General features: G+C 41.5%; 1 protein-coding gene across 1 annotated transcript in view; it reads left to right on the forward strand.

Moving 5' to 3' along the window:
* lrpprc (leucine-rich pentatricopeptide repeat containing) overlaps positions 1 to 24,617 on the forward strand; it is a 59,242-nt gene that overhangs the window by 33,476 nt on the left and 1,149 nt on the right. Inside the window, exons 25-37 of the mRNA XM_072390703.1 lie at positions 1,405 to 1,511; positions 7,045 to 7,113; positions 7,194 to 7,284; positions 7,742 to 7,884; positions 9,838 to 9,961; positions 10,515 to 10,641; positions 13,789 to 13,877; positions 13,958 to 14,162; positions 16,263 to 16,390; positions 16,515 to 16,630; positions 20,830 to 20,904; positions 21,865 to 21,949; positions 23,030 to 23,172. Of these exons, the coding sequence (XP_072246804.1) occupies positions 1,405 to 1,511; positions 7,045 to 7,113; positions 7,194 to 7,284; positions 7,742 to 7,884; positions 9,838 to 9,961; positions 10,515 to 10,641; positions 13,789 to 13,877; positions 13,958 to 14,162; positions 16,263 to 16,390; positions 16,515 to 16,630; positions 20,830 to 20,904; positions 21,865 to 21,949; positions 23,030 to 23,172 (1,502 nt within the window). The remainder of the gene's footprint in view (positions 1 to 1,404; positions 1,512 to 7,044; positions 7,114 to 7,193; positions 7,285 to 7,741; positions 7,885 to 9,837; positions 9,962 to 10,514; positions 10,642 to 13,788; positions 13,878 to 13,957; positions 14,163 to 16,262; positions 16,391 to 16,514; positions 16,631 to 20,829; positions 20,905 to 21,864; positions 21,950 to 23,029; positions 23,173 to 24,617) is intronic.

The raw sequence follows: 24,617 nt of genomic DNA on the forward strand, positions 1-24,617 counted from the left end.
TAACCTTTTATCATTCCTTTCTGAGTGTGTGCTCAAATGCCCTTTCAGTGTTTGCATTAAATGAACACGTAACAAGTGCCAGCAATTCCAAGAGTGCATAAAAGTACCAGAGGGTCAAAAGCGTTACGACCAGGGTCGCATTGAAGCACGTCAGCCAGTCACATTTAGAGCAGTCTGCCTGCATCTCGACAGCGGTGCTGTTAAAAGGTCAAGTTCAATGCGCCGCAGGGACAAGTGGCTCTGAGTGCGTGAAGGCTGAAGCCGTGCAGTGGAGCACCTCTTCACCTCCTTCGCTCCCCTGTCATCCCCACACATCCCAAAAGGTGACAAAGCCCCAGTTAGTCGCCACCCCTTCAAAAACAAAGTAAGTTTCAGATTTTCAGGCATATTAACCAGTACCAACCAGCAACTCTCCAAACATGCAATTTATTCTTTCTCCCACTTCATTGTTTAAAGTGAGTGAGGAAGAACTTCTGACATGAGCGCTGAATCACGCTCAACCTGACTGAGGAATGCTGAGTGCTGCACATCAGCCTGCTGCACATCAGCCTGCTGCACATCAGCCTGCTGCACATCAGCCTGCTGCACATCAGCCTGCTGCACATCAGCCTGCTGCACATCAGCCTGCTCCTGTGCACCCATAATGTTGTTGGACAGTCTGATAACTAACCTTTCCACATAAAGAAATGAACTGAAACTGGAGAAAACTGGCCCTCAGTAATCCAAAAACGCATAAAAGGATCTCTACTCACTGCTTGAACTTTGGTTTGAGTTCAAGCATCATCGCAAAACTAAAATGATGGTTTTTGAAGTGTTTTGTGAAACTCGGGAGGCCATCGCAACCTCTGAGCTACTTTTGGATAAGAGGAGGACAGAAAGAAAATGTCTTCAACCTTAGATTGAACCAAGGTTTTTGCATTGAAAATAAATGTAGTCCAGCTGGCCAGAGACTCACCTGCCAACCTGCACATGTTTCAGTTAGACTGAGTTAATTTCTGAGAGGTTTAAGTCCAAAAAGCACCACACTGTTCTGTCTTCAAGACAGAGGAGGTAAAGGGAGAGGGATTTCTTTTTTGTCCTTGGCTTTGCTGAATATGCAGGTCCATTTGGACAACTGAAAGTTTGCTGTGTGTGTGTGTGTGTGTGTGTGGTACCTGTCCTGAAGCTGCTGGACAGAAATAGTCCATAACGCTGAGCAGAGCGCTTTAGCAAGTTTACCAGGAGAGCTTAGGCTTTCATTCGGGACTCGTGTGTGTTTGTTTGGGAGCAGACTTGATACGGCTGCTTTGTGCTTGGGACATTATGCCACATAATGGAATCTGAGGGAAAGGATGAAGTGTGTGGTATGTTTGATTACTTTGCAGGCATTTTCATTCATGACCTCTCTGCTCTGTTTCTCCTCAGCTATGGACTTTGTTAGTCAGGAGAGGGGAGAGATGACTATGCTGTATGATCTGTTCTTCGCGTTCCTGCAGACAGGCCGTTACCGTGAAGCTCGAAAGATCATGGAGGTAAGCTCACATGCACATGCATCCAGAAAGGAGCACCAGATTGTTGTTTCATTGGATCCAGAAATCTGGTCTGCTGGGGATATACTGCCTGCGTGAAAGAATGTAAAGTACCAAATGTTATTGTGACTGAAGGCTTGGTCAGATGTGAACTATAGTAAGATGTTTCACATAATAAACTACATGCTCTTATGAAAGTACATTATATTTTTCCCTTTTTGGTTTGAGAGCAAGTTTTACAAATAAAGATAAGATACAAAGTAAAAGGATGACTGAGAAATGATCTTAAATCATAAGTATTAATGTTCCCAGGATGTGAAGGAGGATTCTTATTTTCTCTCCTCAAGGCTTGAACAGAGTATGTTGCTTCCATTCAGGACCCTCTTCATGATTCTTTATTTGAAGGTTTTTTTGGTTTGACTAAAACTTGCTATAGAAATGACTTTCTTGTTCTTTTTGAATCCACCTGATGGGGGGGAAAAGCTCTGCCATTTGCACGACTGCCATCAGCCTTAGTCTGAGGCTTGTGGAGGACACGCGGGATGGAATTACCAACAATTTTGTTATTGTATATCATCTGACCTGAATATTTCATGAATATTTATTTATATCTTTGTCAATATAAGTCCTGCTATAAGCTCTGTAGATTAGAGAGAAAAGGGAGAAGCAGAGCGGGCAGATGCGGGCAGTTAAGAAGCGATTTTCACATGGATAAAACCAGAATCAGCAGCACTGAGAGAGGCTGATGAACAGATGAAAAGAGGAATGAGCCCGACATCGGAGGAGGGAAGATGAGGCCATTATGTTGTCTGATCAGGATGAGAACAAAACACGAGAAGGAATATCTGAACTCCCTTGCTCTGACATTACTCCGTCTCCTGTTCTGTTGTGCACTTAAAGGGGGATTTGTCCCTCATGAGGATTCAGAACCTCTTAAATATTATCAACATGTTGTTATTGTGGCTCTCATTCCCTTCCTGCTAGATTGTATGGCTGTTATCCTACTTATAACGGTCATCTACATGCCAGTAATGTGTGAGATTGTCGATGCCGTGTAAATAGACTGCTGATCCGGTCAAGGTACTAAAGAAAGCTTTTTAGAACAACAACTCCCACATACTTCCTGTTTTAAGCTCCATTGAGAAATATCTGCCTCCTGGGCTGCTAAATGCTAAAGAAAATCTTATACATACGGTTTTCAGAGCTTTTTGCCTGAGGTTGTACATTTGTGAACCATGAAATCCAAATAATGAGGTGAAATGTGCTAAAAAGGCTTCCTTTAACAGAGGGGAAGTGAAAAGTTCCGCAGTGTTCACCACGCTTTTCAAATCTATTATTCAGTGATGCAGCTATCATGTATAAACAAAAGATTTACGTGAACTTCCCTTAGTTTTCAGTTTTGAGAGTTTTCCTCTTTTGGGGTGTCATCAGACCAAAAAAAAAAAACTTTTTCAAAAGCTGCTTCTCACTTAACCCGCGTAGATTTTTAGAAAAGTCTCTTAATAGAAAGTTCACTTCTGAACTCTCTGTTATCATACGTACAGCCTGATGGAAGTTGTGCGCCGATGACTACAATAGAATCTCTCATTGCTTAAATATGCATACTTACACTCTCACTCAGACGCACAAATACTTTTTTCCCTGCGAGAGCGTCAAGTGGCGGTCCAGAGTGGTGTCTCTCTTTAGGCTCTGTTTGGTATAATTGGCAGCTGATTAATCACAGCTAATTAAATGTAATGATAGAGAAAGGTGGCCAATTTTGAGCTAAATGGTCATCGTTAGGTAGGGGATTGTCAGGTGGCCAGGCTTATTATTGAGGCACGTGTGTGCGTGTGTGTGATGGTCAAGGTTAGGCAGTATTGCTAAAGAGTGGTGAGCCATTATGTGTTTTTGTGTTAGGGAGAGGGGTTTGGCCGTGTGCGTTGGGGGGGGGGGGCTAAGTGGCCAGATGATTAGTGGAATTGAAACATTAGGAATTGAGATGGAGAGGGTTTGTTAAGTGGAGGTGACACTGGGTCAGCTTTAGCTATTTCTTTTTCTGAACATGTATGTAAGGATGAGAGAGAAACCTGTACAGATGTTTTTGCACCTAAAGGTCAAAAAAGACAGCGGGCTGGACTGTAATACCCTGCTGCGTGTGTGTGTTTTTGAGGATTGTTCTGATAATCTGACCCGCTTGACATTTTTTTATTATCTTTCCCTGAAATGTGATTTTTGTGCTTTTCATTTTTTTTCTTTACTTGTTTCTGCTGTGAATTCTTTTGATCTACGTGTGCATGCGTGAGTTATGTGCCTTCTTATTTGTCAGGATTTTGTTTTTTTGGCCCAGATTAGGGAGATTTGTCTTGACGGATCTAAAAGCCCAAACACATTTGTGCGAGTGTGTGTCTGTGAGTAGTTGTGCAGCTTTGAGCCCTCAAGACTTTTCCAAGTAAAAAGGAATCGGAGGCAAAAAAGATGGAGCACTTGCACCAGGCCTTAGTCTCTAAGAAGATTAGACAGACTGAGAGAGAGCGAGTGCTACACATTTTAATTTGTCCCTTTGGCTGGTTGGGTAAGAACATAATGCCTTTGCCTGGGACAGCTAGAGGATGAAGAGGCAGGGGAAAAGACCGAGGAGGAGCGGGAGAGATTTGGAGGAAGAGGGAGGGATTGGAAGAAGTGGGGATTGAAAAACGAAAGGATGACGACAGCCAGGGATGCTTAGAGAAAAGGATGAAGCTTTTCTTTTTTTTTTCTTTTTTATGTTCTCCTTCTCACAGTATGACGGGCACCCATCAAAGAGGCCAGCGAGGATTGAGTGCTGTTGATCCTCGTTCAGATTAATCTCCAGTCAGATCATTCTATGTCCCTTTTTTTTTCTTAGCCAGATTACCACAAAGAGGAGAGTGAAATTTCTCAACCCTAGTCTTATTCAGATTGTATCAAAGCCCCGGGAGACAGATGAAATCCTGATCACTGCTTTTCCCTGATAATAATCATCTCGGCACTGCACATATCAGGCTAAATCATGGCTACATGAGCCTGCAGATCAATCTATGTCAGCCCTTATTGACCGCACAAATACTCTGCTTATCTGCATATCATTGGTGTCCGAAAAGTAAAAACAAATCTCTGGAAAATGGAAGACTACAGCTCCGGTCAGAGGATTTTAAAGCCCTTTTTTTTTCTTTTTTTTTCTCATGTGTTTTCCTGAGCAACATTTATTTGTGCGGTCCCATTGTTTGATTTATCTGTTGCTCAGTTTCAGCGGAACAGAATGCAGACCTTTGTTCTGGTGCAGACAGAACTTGTTCACCTTCCATCCAGCCGTTCACTGTCTTCTGCTTAACCCAGGTCCAGTCGCGGGTTTTGTCAAAAGTACTCCAAGGTTTCATTTCACAGTAGCAAAGCACTTGAAGTGGATACACAAACCTTTTCATATTTATGGTGAAAGCTGCAAGTCTTTTTCTTCAACATTGGAGCTGACCTCCGTTCTAAGGCTGTCAGTTCACATACAACTCAGTGAAGGAGCATTAATTTTGAAATGAGCAGATAGATGATAGATCTGGAGCCAATATTATGCTTTAGCTTGCAATAAGTTGTCATAACTGTCAGACTTTAGCCGTTTCTGGCCTTTAATGAACATGAAAAATCTTTTGTTTGGGTTTTTTGTTTTTCTTTCTCGCCTCCTCTTGCAATCCTAAACTGACTGCATGATGCAGAGATGCTTATCCTGTCAGTAACAGAAATTCTTGTTCCTTTTGCTGAAGGGAGGGTTTTGTAACTCAGCATGTAGCTTTGGGGTCATGTTTTATAATTAATTTCATATGTGGGTTTTGGATTGAACAAAACAAGCAATTTAAAGTGATGGAAATCTACATCTGCCATAGCATTTATTAAAATAAGCAGCGCTGTACTTTGTTATGGAATAATCCACTCTGTTTCAGCTCTGATGCAAACATTAACATGTTTTACTTTGTATCAGTTGTGTTATCTGGGGATGTGAAGGATTGTTTTGAAGCTTTTCAATTCAATTCAATTCAATTCAATTTTATTTATATAGCGCCAAATTACAACAATTGTCATCTCAAGGCACTTAAATAATATAGTCCAATTCAAGCCAATTGGAATTCAAGTCATTGTAATCATAATCCAATTCATTCATATAGAGCCAATTAAAAAAATAATATCCTACCTAAGGAAACCAACAGATTGCATTGAAACTATTCTTCAGTCCAATCTCCCGTCCTGAGCGTGCCTGTGGCGACTGTGGAAAGGAACGACTCCCTTTTAACAGGAAGAACCAGACTCAGGAAGGGTGGCCATCCGCCTCGACCAGATGGGGTTTGAGAAGACAGAAAAGAGGGGGGAAAACCACCATAACACCATTCAAATGATACCTGTTGGAACAGGGAAACACAAGTTAATAACCACAATAATGTCACATGTACATAAAATCAATTGTGAAATTAAACAGGGAAAAGAGAGCAAAGTGAGGAAAGGTGTGACAGATGAGGTCCCCCAGCAGTCTAAGCCTATAACAGCTTAACTATGGGATGTTTCAGGATCACCTGAGCCATCCCTAACTATAAGCTTTATCAAAAAGGAAAGTTTTAAGCCTAATCTTAAAAGTGGAAAGGGTGTCTGCTTCCCGGACATTTACTGGCAGCTTATTCCACAAGAGAGGGGCCTGATAACTGAAGGCTCTGCCTCCCATTCTACTTTTAGAAACTCTGGGAACAACAAGTAAACCTGCAGTTTGGGAGCGAAGTGCTCTGTTAGGAAAATACCTTACAATGAGCTCTTTAAGATACGATGGAGCTTGTTCATTAAGAGCTTTATATGTGAGGAGAAGAATCTTTTGTCTATGCATTTGCTGCAGAATCACTCAAGGCCAAACAAATGTCCCGTTTGATTTCTCCCTCTGGTTTACAGTAAAAACTGCTGGAAATATATCAAACTGCTGCACTCTTGGACAGATAACTAATCGAGCACAGTCTCAACAGTCTTTTACACACGTCAAAAAATGAGATGCAGAAAAAAAGTGTAAGACAAAGAGAAATAAACTGTTAATGACAAAAAAAAGATTCAAAATACTAACAAACATCTGCAGAATAATCTCACTGAAGCATAAACAACGGTAACTGCTTTCAAGAGAGGGAAAAAAAAAACATAAAGAAAGAGAACGGCCTGCAGAAGGGCTGCAGAATTATGCAGATTATCACGACATTCACGCAAAACCTTCAGAATGAAACTCAAGGTGGGAACTGATCCTGCATTTAAGACCAATTCAGACATTAAGCGACCCAAACTGGATGCTAAATCATCACAGTGGCACAAAGTGAGAATCAAAACAGAGACGTGCAACGCTGCTGAACATCTGCAAGAAGCACAGTTGGAGACACGAGACCCCCACAGATTGTATTTGCTTGGTTTACAGCTGTTCTGTGTCATTTCATGATCGGCCCGTGGCTGCACCTACTTTAAGGGGAAAATCTCTTTTTGTAAATACTGTGTTGTTATGAAGCTTTATTGTCTGTTCTTCTTTTTGTAGACCCCCGGGCTAAGGTCAAAGCCTGGACGCCTGCAGTGGTATGCAGACAAATGCATTTTCACTAAGCAGGTAACACACAAGTAGGCAAAAATAACTAAGACCAAAGAAAATATCATTTGTTTAAACTGAAGTGCATATTGTGTGTTTAGATGGAGCCCTTGGAGCAGATGGTGGAGATGACAGCCAAGCTTTTTGAGTGCGACAGAGATGAGATGTACACTTACATCCTCAGGTTATGCAGTAAGCATCTTCCCTTCATTTGTCTGTGTGCTCTTATTTAGTTTGTATCAGTGTTCTTTGCTTTTTTAGTTTCCTACCTTTGCCTGCGCGTCTGTGTGTGTGACGGTGTGGGATCAGTCAGAAGGAAGAAGAAGACATGTTTTGATTGCTGCAGGGCAAACTGATAACAATTGTGATTGGAGTGTTAAAGCTGATTGTCAGCCCATTACCTCCACTTCCCTGCCGACCCGCACACACTAGTTGGTGTGTTTGATAAATTACAGCATAGTTTAGGGTCAGTCAGTTGATCAGATTAGAGCTTTGATTGCCTTCTCTCAGCATGGAGTGCTTTGTCAGAAATTGCGCTTTGGTGCAGGCTTGGTGGTGAGCTGAGTATTGAGCGCAAAGGTCTGTGTTCCATGGCTTCATAACAAATCACAAACCTTTTCTTATTCCAACTGATTTGTTTCTGTTTCAGAGGAGACAAACGACTGGAAGAAGGCAGAAGCCATTTGGACAAAGATGCAGGAAGAGAATGTCATTCCCAGGGAGAGGACCCTGTGTTTGCTGGCAGATATTCTGAGGAGTAATGGCCAGCACGTGCCCTTTGAGGTCCCTGAGGTAAAAATCCAGCTTCTTAATGAGATGCATCTTTTTTAATATCTGCCAGGAGGTTCCTAAAGATGAGAAAAAGCAGTGCTAGTTAATTTGAAAGTAAAGGCCAGGAGATGCAGCTCTGTAGTCTAAAAGTGACCAAGGTCTAACACAATGCACAGCAATGCTGCAAAGATGATGAATCACAGCACAGCATGATTGTAAATACATTTCTGCACTGTAATCTTTCTGTAAATCCATTGTCCTCAACTAATTTAAGGATTCCTCACTTTGGCCTGGCTTGTAGTTGATGACTTGCTTTTACAGTGTGGGGAAATTCTGACTAACAGGGACAGAGACAACGTAGCTTTTTTTCTACTGGGACATTATTGCTATTGCTGATACGCAGAACTCGACATGCAGCATTTAGATACGTTATTCTGCAACCTGCACCCTTAATGATGGATTAATAGTAATATATAATGTCCCCTGTCAGCATGCAGTTTTCATTTAATTACATTTTCTGTCACAAAAAAAAGGGAAATTGTAAGAGAGAGATTGTAATCTGCAAGTTTGTTCACTGAGCTCCTCACTCTGTCCCCAAGGATGAGCCCAACCATTTTTCAGAAAAGCTCATTTTGGCTGCTTGTATTTATGATTTCACCTTTTATGGTCAAAGGACCACATCTGCAAAAAGCAAACATGCAGTCCTAAGATAACTGAACTGGAAGCGGTCTTCCTATGCACTTGGGCCAACAAAAAAACCAACAAAGACCTTGATACTCCATACTGCCGAAATACCACCTACATTGACAAATTATGGAGAAATTAGGGTCCAGTCCCAGTTTCTCCCCTTAGTCCTTTCACTTGGGCCTACTCCTCAGTTTTAAGAAGTAAGGTGCCCCTCTTGTTCTAGAGTTAAGGTTGATTAAATAGAGTATTTTATGAATTGACGGTGAAAATAATCACAAAAACACATTCATAATTGACTATGTATGTGACTACATACATAATTGAGTACAACCAAATAAAAACTGAAGCTGCTCTCCACCGCTCATAGCACAGTGGTCTTATTGCCACTTACTTTTACTCCCGTGATTCTACAAGTTTTTTTTTGTTTGAGTTGAAAACTGTTGCTCTCTGAATAGATTAACCAAAGAGCAAGTTGACCCTGGCCTCTGATTCTCGGAGCTAACCCCCCAAAAACCTGAGCAAATTCTTTATCAGCTGCTCTCCACAAAGCCCCCCACTCCGCTCCACTTTAAGCCTCTGTTCATTACATGCAGAGCAAACAGGATTGAGGCTCTGATCTGAAGTGTAGTCAATCAGGCTGGCTGGCTGGTGAAAGGAATTACAGCTTGATCTGTCTATAAATCTGTAATGCCTGACTAATTTAGCCAGCAGCTAAATGCCAACATATGGCTGTTGCTTGATGCTCAGCTGGACTAAAATTAAGTGAGAATCAGAGTTTTTTTTTCCTCTCCAGTGTAATTGCTGTAAAGACAAAGGGGAGTCTTGCATTCATTTTGCTCTGCTTTCTGCTAAACCATTCCTCCTCGCTGCTTCTGTCCTCGTCTTTGGTTTGCATGCTCCAACAGCGCAAACCATGATGAGACAGGAAGTGATTGCTGTTGCCTGGAGCGATGAACTTGGTGACCCCAGGGGCTCTTCAATTGACACCACCCCCCCACTCCAACACACGCAATCTCTAACACACATACATTTCCTTTGCCCCTGGGGTGCCAGACCTAATTTGCCCCCAGCCAATACAGCTTAACCCCCTCCCCTTGCTGCTTCATGGGTGACCGAGCATTACAGGACCCTGCCCTGGCTGCCCAGCGTTATTGCACCATCATATACACAAATGCACACACACCAGCTCATCGCCAGCCAAACGTGTTTTCAGGCTGGACTTAGCTGTGTTTTGATGGAAACATCACACCGAGTTTTAGCTTTGTTTTCTGTGTGTGTCATTTGCAGACGTGGTACAAACAAGCTCCCACCACACAGCAGGTCAAGTCACCATCAACACCCCCGACAGCAGAAGGTGGTGCTGATTACCAGGGCCGTCTGTTGGCCCTCTGTAAGAAGGGCAAAGCAAAAGGTAAGCAGCAGGAGGTCTCATGTTGTTGTCCTGCATGACACAAAGCTGGATTAAAAAGAAGCAGGTTTTAAATGGTAGATTTAACACTTCCAGTTAGTTGAAATAAGGCATTTGAAACTATTGGAATCATTTTTTTACCTCAGGAGTTCATCATATGTGGGTTTCCAACATTTCAGCAGCAATACAGTTTTGATCTAACCATCAAACAGCTTCATATTGCATCAGGAGTGTTTTCTCTGACAAGTCATGTTCAGACGAGCAAAACTCAAATTACAAGGACATTTTCAAACAGTGGGAAGGGTTTAAGTCCTTTTTCAGTCGTAATAAAGCACAATGTATGTGTTCAAGCAACATGTGCATTGTACATTGCATGTTAAAGCAAGATCATTTTCAGACTTATCCCTTGTTCTAAAGTAAAAAATGTGTTCATAATCTGTTAGACCATTATTGATGCTTCCGCTGCGCCTTCAGATGTTTTATAATCCTTTAATATGAGGATAATCTGAAATTCTTTATCTTGTAATCAAATTTTTCCTCTTCTCTCTTTCTGCAGAAGCACTTGGGATACTGAAGGAAGCAGATAAAATGGGTGTGGCTTTTAACCCCTCCCCTTATGACCAACTGATCCGTGCACTGTTGTCAGAGGGAGCTATCGAGGATGCATTTGTTGTCAAGGGAATGTAGGTTTCTCAACAAATCATTCCATAACAAATTTCAGGGCATGTTTATAGTGTGTGGCTGCTCTCAAAAGCAGAGGGAGAAGCCAGTTGTTCTAGAGGAGAGAGTTAACGTAGAGAAAGTAACAAAAAAGCATGTGATGTCTGTATGTTTGAGCACCACCGAGCGTCTGTCCTGCCAAAAAACACAAACAGACTAAGTGTTTGACCCTGTACTGAATTTGCAAGAAGAATTTGCACTTAAGAAAAAAAAATTCTCAAATGGGGAGGATTGACACATGCTTGGCATAATTTCATGAGGCAGAGCAGGGATCTGCAAAATCACAGCAATGCTTTTGACCTCAGTACATTATTCCTCCTTGTTCCTTAAGGTCAGGGCTGTTCTTGAACTTCTTTGAAAATATTAAGCTTATAAATGGCCTTAATGTTAGCCTAATGTTACAGCTATACCCCAAGAATTTACTTAAGATTGTCAGGTTTGGCAGCCCTCCTAATCGAATAATAGAAGACGTGGAAGGAGAAGCTTTTGAAGCCATCTGACCATCAGATGTGGCTTCCTGCAGAAATATGAGCCACTTCTCTCAGCCCCCATGCTTTTTACTTGGATCTATGTGTATTAGTCCATCTTACTCGTATTTAACAGCAGCTGAATGCCTGCAGCCTATCCACTTTACTGCTTTGGTAGGTTTAGATTTTCACAATGTCCATCCCTTATTATATGTGAAATGTTAAGTGTCAGGTGAGGCAGCTGTCACCGTGTTTTGATCCTCATCAGCACGTCTGCAGTTGGTTTCAACTGAGGTCGCATCAGGCTAAAGCTGCAGCTCCTCAGTAGACATGAGGATTATAAACTGATTGTGTGTTAACATACTCAACCCTGCTAGATATGAACAATAGTTCATACTAAGCCCCAAGATACACACACTTGGATGTTCAGATTAGTTTTGGCTTTCTGGGAAGAGGGTGACTTTGTGTAGAAGCATCAATCTTCTTCCAATTAGTAATGTATCATGTGTTATTGTGATACTGGGGCCAGATCAGGACTTGAGCCTGGAGACAAATGGATGTACAGACAGAGGTATTACAGATCTGAGCTTAGTACAGAGCGGATCTTCTCTGATGTTTGTCTTTTTAGGTAATCTCCTACTTTTTCTTTATCTCCTTTTTTCCCTTTCTTTATATCACTTTCTTTCTGCAGAGAAAAACACCAAAGCAAAGAGATAATAACATAATGACATACACCGAGGGAAGAGCTGCAGTGACTAAATTGAACAGAAGCAAAAAACATGTAAAAACATCCATTACACTATCAGTCTCTTCCCTGTTTTCTGCTCTCGACATGGTTCATTCTTTTTTTGTTATGAGAATAATCATATCAATTTTAGAGCCGTGTTTCAACGAACACAAGGCAATGCAGGAGATAACCCATCTCCAGTCTCTGTTTGAATTGGTTTATGGCATCCCCGCCTGGATAAAAGCTTAGTTTATCTGCGCTCTTAATGAGAAGTGAAATGAGCTGAGAGGAGAAAGATGGAAATGGGAAGGAAAGGATGGAGATAAAAAGGGCTAAATAGGAAAAAAAGGAGTGAACGAGAAGAGGAGGGCTAGATTTAATCACGTATGGGGATAATGAAGGCGCTATAGGCATTAATTCCCAGTGCATGTGGGTGTGTGTTTGTTTTTGGGTAATCTGTACAGAATTGAGCAGCGGGGTGCTTATGGTGAGATTAAGGGATTGAGGGAGAGAGTGAAGATGATGAGAGAGAGGAAGAGGTGGAAGAGGAATTCATTGGCTAAAACGCCTCAAAGAAGGATGAGAGCGGTGGGGTGTATTGGGAAAAGGTGAGTGAGACAGCCTCGAGAGATTTTCTCCCACTTGATAAGAATAATTCTGACCCCAGTCCCCTGCTGCTCGCTCTCAACGGCAATCATTTGCCGACCCTGTTACTGCTCCAATCTTTGGCGTGACCCTGTCACAGCAGCTGCCGGATGCTGCTTGGCCTGGTGTCGCTGTGGTGATAAGGATTGCCTGCCTGATGCTCAATTGAGCGAAGGGATTAATCTGGTTGCAGGGCTATAATAATGAATAAAAAAAAGAGGCAAGTTTGATTGAGGTTTTAGTGGCAAAGAAATGAAAAGAAGGAGGGCTGAAAGGGATGGCAAATGGGTACGAAGCGAGGGAAGGAGGAGGTGATGAGGAGCCAGGAGCAGGCCTCAAAACAGAAGCATTCAACTTCAACCCTCCACGTGCAGATATACAAAACACATAAGGGAACTCAGCAGAAAGAAACATCCCATATATGGCGACATCAATCAACTGCTTGATGTCTGTATTATTTCAGGTCACAGCAGGCGCTTTACGAGAGGCTCAGACTTGCTGCCAATCAGATTTGTTTCTATTGTCTTCTTTGTCTTATATGTTTCAGCTCATGTGTTTATCCCCTCTGTCTCTGTGGAGTCTAATGCTTTCCTAAATGTGATGCCTCATAATGTCACAGAACTCAAAGCTTAAGATACCACATAGATAGTTCAGTCATCGCAGATTATAAAGATTTCCTCTTAATGGTACACAACAGTATCAGCTTTAAAGTTAGAAATAATGGACTTTTTGTGGCATCACTCATACACGATGTACATGATCTAATATCAAGATATCACAATATGAATAGATACATTTTTTTCATTTTCACAGGAACAGCCCACGCCACACTGGATTACATGATACACAAATAAAACCTCCGGCCACAAATGTGCAAAAACAGAAAGCAGACAAGCCTTATTTTCCATTAGTTTTCCAGATTATCTTTCAGTGAAATTGTGTATTCCCAGGAAACACAGTCAAAGAGCATTCAGATAAAAAAAATGTTTGTCTGTTTTTAACTCAGTTCAGTGAATCAAATACTTTTAATAAAACTGTCCTGCAGCAGGATATTTATGCAAAAATCCTCCACAGTCAATACCAACATGAAAGATTTTGACACATTGATTTGAAGTTTTGCCCACAAATGCTGACACACAGAAAACACTATTAGTAGCTGTTCTATGGTTATTTTGTTTGTCCTCGCATGTTAAAACTTATTTTCAACAGGTTTACAAAAAGGAAGACTTTTCAAAGGTGATGACCAAGAACATATTTTATTCCTCCCTCAGTGCTGAGACTCGTGTGCCAGGCTTCAAGCTGAGTGACATCGCCAGCAGTTTGCTCATCATCTCGTACAGCAAGAGAGGGCAGGCCAAAGGTGAGCATCAGCCACAATGCACACATGTTGTGTGCCATGTTGTGTACAAACAAACACTCACCTCTTGTGCTCCTTAACAGATGCTCTTGAGAAACTGAAGTCTATGCTTCAGGTGGATCACGTGCCCTCGAACCTTGCCATCACCAGATTGGTTCAGGCCCTGGGTAACAGTGGCGATGTCGCAGGCATTCAAGAAGTGGAGTCTCTAATTAAGAGCCTCGCCACAACCTCCAGCCTGTCCAGCATGGTGTTTATTAACAACACAGCCCTGGCGCACATCAATAAGTAAGGCCATCGGGTTGGTGTTTTGTGAAAGATATTTTGAAGATTTCTGACTTTTTGTCTGATTTTTCTATGAACAAAGAATGATAACAACCAACAACATTTTGATCATGAAAGCTAGCTATATTGAGTCAAATGTGGTACAGACACACACCAAACCGTGAAATAAACAACTGCAAATGGGCACGGCTGTAGGTTAAATGTGCAAAAATAGCATTTCACTGCAGTCCAATGAGTTTTATTCTATTGTGTAAAGACTTTTAGACAGACATAACAATTTAATGCAATACCAGCGGTGTGACAAGATCCAGACTGACACACTCTTAAAGTAAAAGCTTACAGGGTGAGTGAGGCCCAAGAACAAATAGGAAACACAGGCATAATAGGATTATTCATGGACTCCTTTTAATGTCATGAAAACACCCATCCTCCACCACTGCTTTGTTGGCTCTCTAATAGCGGAGGACAAAATAATAAAACATATCGTGCATAAAAGTTTTATTGTGCCACTTGCTGCATTAGCGCAGTCGCCCAGCTCGAACCGTGTCAACTTGGAGGGACAGCAGGAAGTGAGAAATAGCTAGGCAGTCTCACGCCTGATTGGCCATCGCAGCTCGGGCCTGTCAGCTTGAACCCTGACCTCTGGGAGCTGCGCTCTGAGCCTCTCTGACACGTGCCTCCCCCTTCTATATGAGTCAAGCTGACTGGTTAAGAGCTGCGGTGGAAAAGCGAGTAGGTCCGGAAAGCGGAGCACCACATTTAGAGGGGCCTTTTGCTGAATTATTCAGACGGTCCCAGTCGCAACAATCAGCATAGATATGTTCCCCTACCTCTGGACTCTCACACATGTACGTACACAGTGAAGAACGCCCACCCTCTTTGTTAAATATTCATTATGACTGACGGCGGGGAGAGGGCGTAAAGTGTTTGTAGTGAGCTTGGGTTGCCAGATTGAGTTGTTTTGGTGTGCAGGCTTTTGTCAGGTGGTGGCAACCTCAGCAGAAAAGCATTTCACACTATGAGAGGGACAATGAGCTGGTCTGCACCAAATCGGAGGATGTAAAGGACAAAAAGATTCAACTAATATAATAGGATTTTTATTATATTTTCAAAGTCTTAAAACTGCCCCAGGAGCTCCTTTGTTGTTCTTGAGTACAGAATACAGTATAATCTCTGCATGTGTTCCTTACCAGCCCAAAGCCCTTTATCTTATACATTTCTCTTTCAAGGACACAATCGGGAGTCTTTCCCCAAACAAAGCCACACCATATTTCCAGACTTGGAAACTGGTCATTGAAAAAAGTTGGAATATTGTGTAAAATACTTTTAATTTCATGAAGAATATTAGCTATTCTTGAATTTGATGGTAGCAACATTTGGCATGAGAGGGACCATCTGGCATGTCATCAACACTCAGAAGCCTGCATCTCTGATGGTGTGGAGGTGTGCAAGTGCCTGAGGAACTGGAAGCTTGCACATCTGGAAAGGCACCATAGATTCTGAAAGGTATATACAGGTCTTAGAGCTCTCATCCACGGGATGTATTTTTCAGGGAAGGCGTTGCAGATTTCAGCAATGCTAAACCACATACTGCATCTTTACAACTGCATGGCTTCATAGTAGAAGCTCCAGTTGCTGGACTGATCAGCCTGCAGTACAGACCTTTCATCAAGTGAAAACATTTGGTGCATCATGAAATACGAATTACACAGAGAAGACTGTTAAACAGCTAGAATGGGACAACATTCCTCTTCCAAAAGTCCACCAACTGGTCTCCTACATTGCCAGATGTTTACAGACTGTTGGTAAAAAAGGAGGGGATTCTGCACAGTGGTAAACATGGAACCTGTCCCGCCTTTTCTAAGATGCATTGCTGCCATCAAATTCAGAATATTTCCAATAAATTAGTAAAATGTCTTAATTTCAGTCTTTAAACCATTTTCTATGTTCTATTGAAAGTGAAATATTCAAATTTATGAGATCTGTTTTTTTTTTTTTTTTTTACATTTTACACATCAGTTTTTTGGAATTGGGGTCATAATATAGATGTTTTCACACCTGGACAGGCAGGCAGGACTAAACAAACACACCTTCTCTCCTCAGTGGTGATGTGGACTCTGCAGTAGAGCTGTTTGATGCAATGTACACAAGTCCAGACAACACAAATCCCAGTATGTCCTTCGTCTTCAGAAAGGTCCTGGAATCTGGCAACGACAAAGCCTTGGACAAATGTAAGACACAAAAAGCATAAATGCTCAGTGTATAAAAAGAAACGTGCACAAACCTCGGATTTCAAATACAGTCTATCAGTGATACAAACTGAAAATTGACCAGGATGTGCATGTGCTGTTGCAGTGAGTATTATGGCAGAGCGGTTAGCCAACCACTTCGCCTGCTACAGACCAGCCTCAGATCTCTTCCTCCAGCTGCTGGAAATGGACAAAGTCGAGGACGCCAAATTCATGCTGGCTGTGAGTATCTGTGTGTGAGAGCCAAAACATTTCTGTGTGTATCCCGGACATATCTGTTGCTGCTATGTTGTTTAAAGATAGATGTTAACATTTGAATGTGGGTTTTAAATATCTTTGTGTTTTTGTGTGTGAGATCTGGTTAATATTCAGTGTGAATCTGTGTGACTTTCAGACTTCTTTCTGTTTGTAGTCCACAGAAACTGCGATGAGACATGATATTAGAGCGATATTAACTAGCGACAATGTAAATGGAGACAGCTGCTTTTCTCACAGCACTTTATCACCTCCCCTTATCACGATTTAAACAGGAAGTCAAGGAATACATGGCTCTCTGTTCAGATTGTGCTTCTCATCATAGAGCCACTGATTAATCTCTGTTTTGTAGTGTAAAAAGCTTGTGTATTTCCCAGTTTCAGGTGGTCATGTGCTGATTCCCCTTTCCCTGCTGAGTTTAGATTAGTTTTCTGGGGTTTTTTTTGTTTTTTTTTAAATGATCTGGAGCATTTTTATCCAGAGCACTCTCCTCAATTTGACTGCCCTGCATGTGGCCACATTTTTAATTATATCAACATTTAAAATCTACTCCCTTCTATAAAAAAAAAAAAATTAAAAAAAACATGGGACATCAACATGGGACCTAATGATGAATTTAGTCCATCACATCTCCCAGTTGCTTTCTTCCAGTCGTCAGACTGCAGTGATGCTGGAGCTACTCCTCCACCACAGTTGTTGACTTATTTATCCCGCTGCACATTTTTCTGTCAGAAAACGCTCACCCACATTCCACCCACTGAGTCTGGTGGTCTGAAATTGGCCGCCTACTACTTCACTTATTTAACACAGTTCATACATTACAGCTCAATGACTTTGCATTAAGCCTGGGGACATGAATATGTTGCAATTAGATGGGTGAGAGATGGGAGGGGACGATGCATGTTGCTCTCTGTGTACTTTCTTCCTTCTAGCAGTGACGTTTTCTTTCACTTTAGCAATTACCCCACTCAGTCTTTCAGATGCTCCAGAGTGCACACTTACACAGGTAGAATATGACTTTATTAGATTATTAACTTTTTAAATATGAACCCTTGACACGCCCTTACGTGTCCCTCATCATACCATCTTAGCTGCTTTCTTTTAACCCTAAACTGTACTTGGCGTTTTGAAATTGGATCAAAATCATCAGTTTAAAAAAAAAACAAAAAAAAGCCAATGATCTGCATGTGCAGCCACAGAGGAGGATGTTTGCAGCATTTCATACCAACTTGTTGTAAAATACAGAAATCAACTTAATTTGACATAGTTTCACAGTTAGGTAATTTACAAAAGCTTTGTTTGTTCTTTTTCATAATACTGGACTCCCCTGGACAGAGTGAAACTGAAATATACAAAGACAGCCGCCATCCGTCTGTCCCTCATATCTGCCCGACATCCTGAGTGATTGTCCCTCTCAATCTTTTAACAGGGATGTCTGACTAACATGCATGTTAATGAGCAGATACATTACTTACTACTCTCGTCTTTATTATTATTTAAACATCAACTCAGTTTACATGATTTTAAAGCTATAATATGCCCACCATGCAGACTGTCTCTCGGTAGGAAGAAGAAAATGAGGGAAGACTAATATTAGAAAAGTCATTTTCAGTTTTCATTTTAGACCAAATAAAGGTATGAATGGTTCATTCCTCATCAGTTGACATATCTTGTTGGTGCCCACTGTTATGACAGATGAAATCAACTCAAATTTACAAAGCTGGGATGTATGGATGTCACTGTTTTCCAATTCAAAACACTTAATACTGAGAGAAACATTCCATTTCACTTTATTTATTCGAAACCAGTAACCATTACTTAGTTTACAAATTAGTTGATAAACTGAACTCAGGAATGCAGAATTAAGATATTTAACGCTTTCAACTAGTCAAATGTGACAATTATCTGCTCTCATCTGAATTTACTGTAAACTAATTCACTTTGAGATTTGTTGATTGTATGAATGAAGGAATCTGAATTTGATGTTATTGGAATCTGAGGTAGAAAAAACGCCATTTTCTTGCTCATTTCTGCCATTTTACCAACAAAAAATAGATAGTTTGATCATGAAGACACAGGCAGAGTAATGAATGGTTGAGATCATTGATTTTAGAACCAATCAACCTAATTAGGATGAGCTCCACCTCAACTGGTTGCAAAATTGAATTTGAAATTTAAAAATCTTTAAACTTTTAGAAGAATGGAAAACAAATGTTAAGATGTAAATGAACATGTTTGGAAATTTGTTTTTAGAATTAAAACAGTGAATGGAAGCATGATATAACAAGGTTCAAAGTCTCATTAAAGACTGTAATAATTGGAGTTTTTGTCTCTGCGTAATTTACAGATGATAGTAATAATGTAAACAGGGAAGTAATTGAACATCTGTAAGTGTAAACATCTGATTTAAAAATACAACATTTAAAATGAGAAACTTAAAGTGCCAGAATGTAAACACTCGACAAGACTTTCGGCTGTCAGGAAATAAAAGTACAAAGACACCTCGCAGACGGTTCTCAGTTAAAGTTTGAGTTTAAACTTTATTGTTGGTTTGCTTTCGTCTTCCTGACTCCCCCCTCCGAGCCGCTCTTCCAGGGTCACTGGAGGGTAGCGGCCCAACTCCTCCATCCCACTATAAGTGAAGCTGCACCAAAACTCTGAAAAGCTTTTAAGTAGGCAAGCAGACTATAATCATGACAAGGCTATCAAGAGAGAAGGAGGCGACCTCGGTGGGGAGTGAGAGGGATGAAGTCAAGTCATTAAGAAGAGAAACGGTGGCGAGGCGAGCGCTTAACGGACTCCTCTATGGCGTATGGTGTGCGCTGGGGTGGGTCGTTGAGGAAAAGTAGGAAGCATTCCCTGGGTACGCAGAGCTTTTAAGCAGTGTGTGTGAGGAGCAGGGGAGATGCTGGGCCCGCTCAGTTGTGGTGTCGCCGTTGGGAGTGCTTGATGCGGCAAGGGAGTGGAAAAAATACAGAGTGAGAGAGTGAGAGCATAGAGCAAAGTTGCTTCAAAGAGTGAAATGGCGTAGTGTTGGTCTAATTGCCTGATTGTACTGAAGTCATCCTGCCACTTAGTGATTCCAAGACTGCTGCTCGCTGTGTGTATGTGTGCGTGTGGTGCCGTTAAAAGCCTTACAGGCCACCCGCTTTTAATTCTGTACGAGGCGGCAAAGGAGGGAAACACGTTAGTTTACGACTGGCTTGTAATCGGACCTCACCGCTGCTCAGCCAAGAGGACACAATCACTCTCTCAGAATGCAGCAGAGTTAATGCTCCTCCTGCACAAACACGCACACATTATTTTGTCTGTGTTTGCATCATAAGCAGTCAGCCAGGTGTGTCAGGTATCTGATTGGACTGTACACAAGTTTCTACATTCCTTTAACATTTGCTTGTTGGGATCAAAGCTAATGGTGGTCCAACATAATGTCAGAGAGTGGGACTTTTTTGGCCACTTAGTGTCTTAACAAAGTGCAGAACCCTGAAAATGTTAAGTTGTTATCGCTCCGGTATCTGCATCAATCGGGAGTCGAGCAGTTGTTTGTTTTTGTTCTAAGCAGCTGCGACAGTTGCAGTCTTGACAGAAATGGCTCAGTGCTGCAAGGGTTAGATGCAAAGAGATTTATCTGCTTCTCAAACTCCATATTCACACTGGCGGTGTATCAATCCCAAAAACTGTTATCAAGAAATGTAATATACAAAAACAGTGTTTGCTGCACATAGGAAATGTGCCAGTTTATGTGAAACAATTACACTCAAACCTTGAAGTTGTTCCTTCTTTACTTCTTTGTTTGATACTCATCTTTTTATTTCCTGCTGAACAGCGCAGGCTTAGCCCATACTTACATTCCCACTGAGTTGTAGAAATGGCCTTTAGTGTGACTAAGTGATGATAATTATGCTTTCTGATGAGAAAAGTGCTGCGAATTTAAATTCACAAAGAAACGAGTAGTTATTAGATCCATAATTATCCTTTAACCTGAGTGTGACCCTGAGTGTATTTGTGTGAATGCGTGGGTGTGCTGGAGTGCATGTGAGTTTATATACGGCACCTGCGTGAAGAGCATAGGTTGGAGAGTCTTCTTGACCTAAAAAAAAAGAAAAGTTAAAGGGAATCTGTGTTGTCTCTCACACTTTTCTGTCCTATCGTTTGTCTCTGTGCAGCGCTGTAACGCCGTGGCTGAACAGAAGGAGTTGTTGCTGTCCTTTGTGTCTCAAAAGGCTCAGAGTCCTGGACAGGTAAAGTCACATGACAGGCTTATTCTCCTCAGGATCTGCTTGTTTTCAACAGGCAGATTGCAGCTTTTCCTTTAGACACAGATTATGTGGTGGGGGTTCAAATCACTCCTGCATGTATGCGCCCAGCTAAAGTTTCAACTTTTTGCATCTTTTTGTAAAAACAGTAAAACCATACGTGTATGTTGGCACAGCTAAATTCCAAATAAAGCCGCTCTCATTCATATATTTTGTTTCTTTAGTCAGACAACTAAACAAGTCAGAAATTGTGACTGAAAAGCAGCGAACTTAAAGCATTTCCAGACTGCCATTCAGTTCTAATAATATTCAGATTTTATAACCACAGCATCATCTGACAAAATCCACATTCAAGTGACGTAAAGACGTCTGTGCAGTGAGTTCCTTTCCACTACATGTACGATGATCTCCCACAGAAAAAGAGAGAAGCAGCTCGATGTTTTGCAGGTTTGCTCTTACAGTGCACACCGTCGCAGTGTGGCACACAGAAGACCAGTGGTCCAATGAAATGACTAAGCTGAACTCCAACCCCAACTCGGGCTCTTCTGCATGTAAATGTGCTGATTGACACCAGAGTCGCCTGGTATCTGTGGGGGAAAAGTTTAAGAATAATTCTAGGAATACAGAACTGAGTAACTGGCTGAATTGGTGCGGAATATCCCACCCGCAAATTTAGCGATTTACAAGTGAAAAACCTGTAAAACGACCATTTTTGCTAAAACCTGTAGAAACTGAGAAAACTGATGGAAAACTATTCATGGCATTGTTGTTTTAAAGCATCCTTCCTTCACTTTCTGTATCCAAAACATAGGCATGCTACTGTGATACCAACTTTACAAGAAAAGCTCATTTTGATTTGAGTGTTGTTGTCAAGCCAGAAGAACCTGCATGATTGAAATCACAACAGATCTCCACATCTCATTTGTGAATTGTTTGTGTGCACAGATTGGGAAGATTAGGAGCCTGCTGAGTCTGATTCCAGACATTGCCGAGAAAGAGGTGGTGAACGCGTACCTGATAAAGTGTCACGGTAAGACCACATGGACCTGCGCTCTCTCAAGGCTGGAACTGTGGCGTTCACTGGCCTGTAGCTAAGTCAACATTAACAAATGCATTAACAATGCATCAGGTCAAGGAGAGTGTGTGGCTGCGTGTGAGAGGCAGATGTCAGGGGTTAGGAGAACACATGGTCTCTAATGAGTTGGCTGTCCTGGCTAGCCTAGCGTGCTAATCTCAACACGTTCCACCACTCAGCGTTTTACCTCCTGCACATTTTTCCCTCCTGTCTTCATTACTTCTTTTCCTCTCCACCTTTTTACTCCTGCCTACATTTTCCTGCCCATTGCTTCCCCTTTTTTGCTTTCACATCACCTCCACTCGTTCCTCATCGCACCACTGCTGTGAAACATGTCTCCTTAAATAGCGAGTTGGTCAGTCAAGGCAGTCAGAGGGGAAGAAATTAGTAATGCTGTAGCCACCTCTGTTCTCTGCAACATCCTTCTACTTTTTCTTTAGGCTGTTTGACAAGAGTGCCTTCTTTTATCTCTTTGATACATATAGCTAAACACATTTGTTACAGGTTTACAAATGATTTATTCAGTCATAATGTCAGATTTGCCTCTCTGAATAGGGATAAAGAAAAAGTGAGACTGCAGCTTTATAACTTTGTATGGATCAATTTTTTAAAATGTGTTTAAAGATTATTTTAGTATCCAGCTATGTTACCCTTATTTCTTGCAAATGACTCTTATTTTCAATTGTCCTAGTTAATCTTTTTTTGTCTTATCTTCATCATCATTAGTCCACAGTTGGTATGAAATTAACATAGCAGCATAACAGTTCTACTTTTCCCTTGACTTGCTAAGCACACAGCCAGCATCTTCTTAGAATAATTAGATAATAAATAATTTATTCTGGCAAAAGATAGAATAAATACAAAGATTGGCCACTTTGCAGTTGGACTTTAGTGTGAAGCAGTGTGAACTGGCACCCACACCTATATTCACTGTCATTTGCTCATACTCAATTTTTCCTCTAAATATCTACATTGAAATAGTAATTGTCATGTTTCATGTCTCATGTTGTCATCTCTCTTCCTGTCATCTGGCAGTTCTGGATAAGGACTTTACGTCAGCCAAGGCTTTGTATGAGCAGATGCAGAAGGAGGGGCTTGCTGTCGACGAGCTGTCACTCAAACGGTTGGCTGGGCTTTACCGTGAAGCACGAGAGACGGTTCCCTTCACCGAGCCCCCTGTGAGTCACATAAACACGCACACAAACACACACCGGAGGTGATGTACTGCAGGATATGTAAAGATGTTTGATCAAATGAAAGAAAACACCCCAAAAAGATCATTCTCCAAGTTATTCGAGAAAGATGCGACTGTTATCGTCTCAGTCCGACTCCATAGTCGAACTCTCCTGTCACTCATGCGCTTTAGATGTGCCCGTGTGCACCTAAAGGAGAAGTGCGCCAATGCTTTTCAAAAATGTTTTGTGGGACTATACGGGATATTGTTGTCTAACTTGGAAGTTTCCAACTGGAAAGAATATCTAAAGGTTTGGAGTTCAAGGAGGAAAAGTTCAAATCAAGTTAAACCCAAAATCTTTGCAAGATTCTTTTTATTTAAACAAGAGAGATGCTGTAAATGAAAGAACATATCACTGGATCTGCTTCTTCAGTTTATTTACATGTATTAAAAAGCAGCGCAACATGAGGCCTCATTGTATACCTGCGTGGATGACTGCCACAGTTTCTTCTTTGGCTGTTTTTGGATTAATCCAGGCTTCACTCATCTCACACAGCTCCAGGACTATATGCTTTTTTAGTTGTCTTGTAATTTCCTGATTGTTTACTTACTTTGGTCATTTGTTCGATTAAAATGGTGAAATGCGCCACTTTTTCCTACAGCTTTAAACAATCAAATCACTTGTTCAGTCAAAATGTGAAGAATATCTTGGCCAAGACACTTTTGGAAAAGCTTAGATAAAGGTTGAAAAAGAAAAGAAAAGAAGAATATTAACTGTACAACTCAAATTCCCATAAATGATAACCCAAAGATGGGGGGGGGGGTGTTTGGCAAGCTTAGAAATGCTGGCTAATCCACTGGTTACAAGCATGTTGAAATGTGCATTGAAGCTCCTCATTGATGCTTTTAATTACAGTGGGAATTAATGCCTCTGTGTTTTATAATCTCACTGAACGTCTGTCTGAATTACCTGCATTAAACAAGCACACACCTGTCCATTCCGTTCCATCTGTGCATACATAAACAACATATTGGGAACAGGACTGCACAAGTGCACAGACCCCAAAGCACCTAACGAGTGCTGGCACTTGTCCGGCCTGTGTCCTAATGCGTGCCATTGTGCAGTAATGTGAAGGAGCAGAGCTGCACAGGCCTGCAGCTAGCATCCTCTGGTTGTTACTCTGAGTGTGTGTGTCAGAAATTACACCCCCAGGACACCGAGGACACACAGTGTATTGTGTAAGCGAGATGGTGTCACTGCAATAGCCTTTCTCCTTTTCGGGCTTCAAAGTGTGTTTGAGCATTTCAGCACATTGAGCATTTTGTAAGCCGATGTAGCTCTATTTTTGGCAGAGGACACACACATAAACACACACATAGGCCTCTGAGCAGTAGCACTTTGATGCGCTGTCCCCTCGAGGAAGGTGTAGACTGCAGCCCAACTCTTAC

The sequence above is a fragment of the Leuresthes tenuis genome, unplaced genomic scaffold, assembly GCF_036924035.1.
Source record: "Leuresthes tenuis unplaced genomic scaffold, fLeuTen1.0.hap1 SCAF_8, whole genome shotgun sequence".
Lineage (NCBI taxonomy): Eukaryota > Metazoa > Chordata > Actinopteri > Atheriniformes > Atherinopsidae > Leuresthes > Leuresthes tenuis.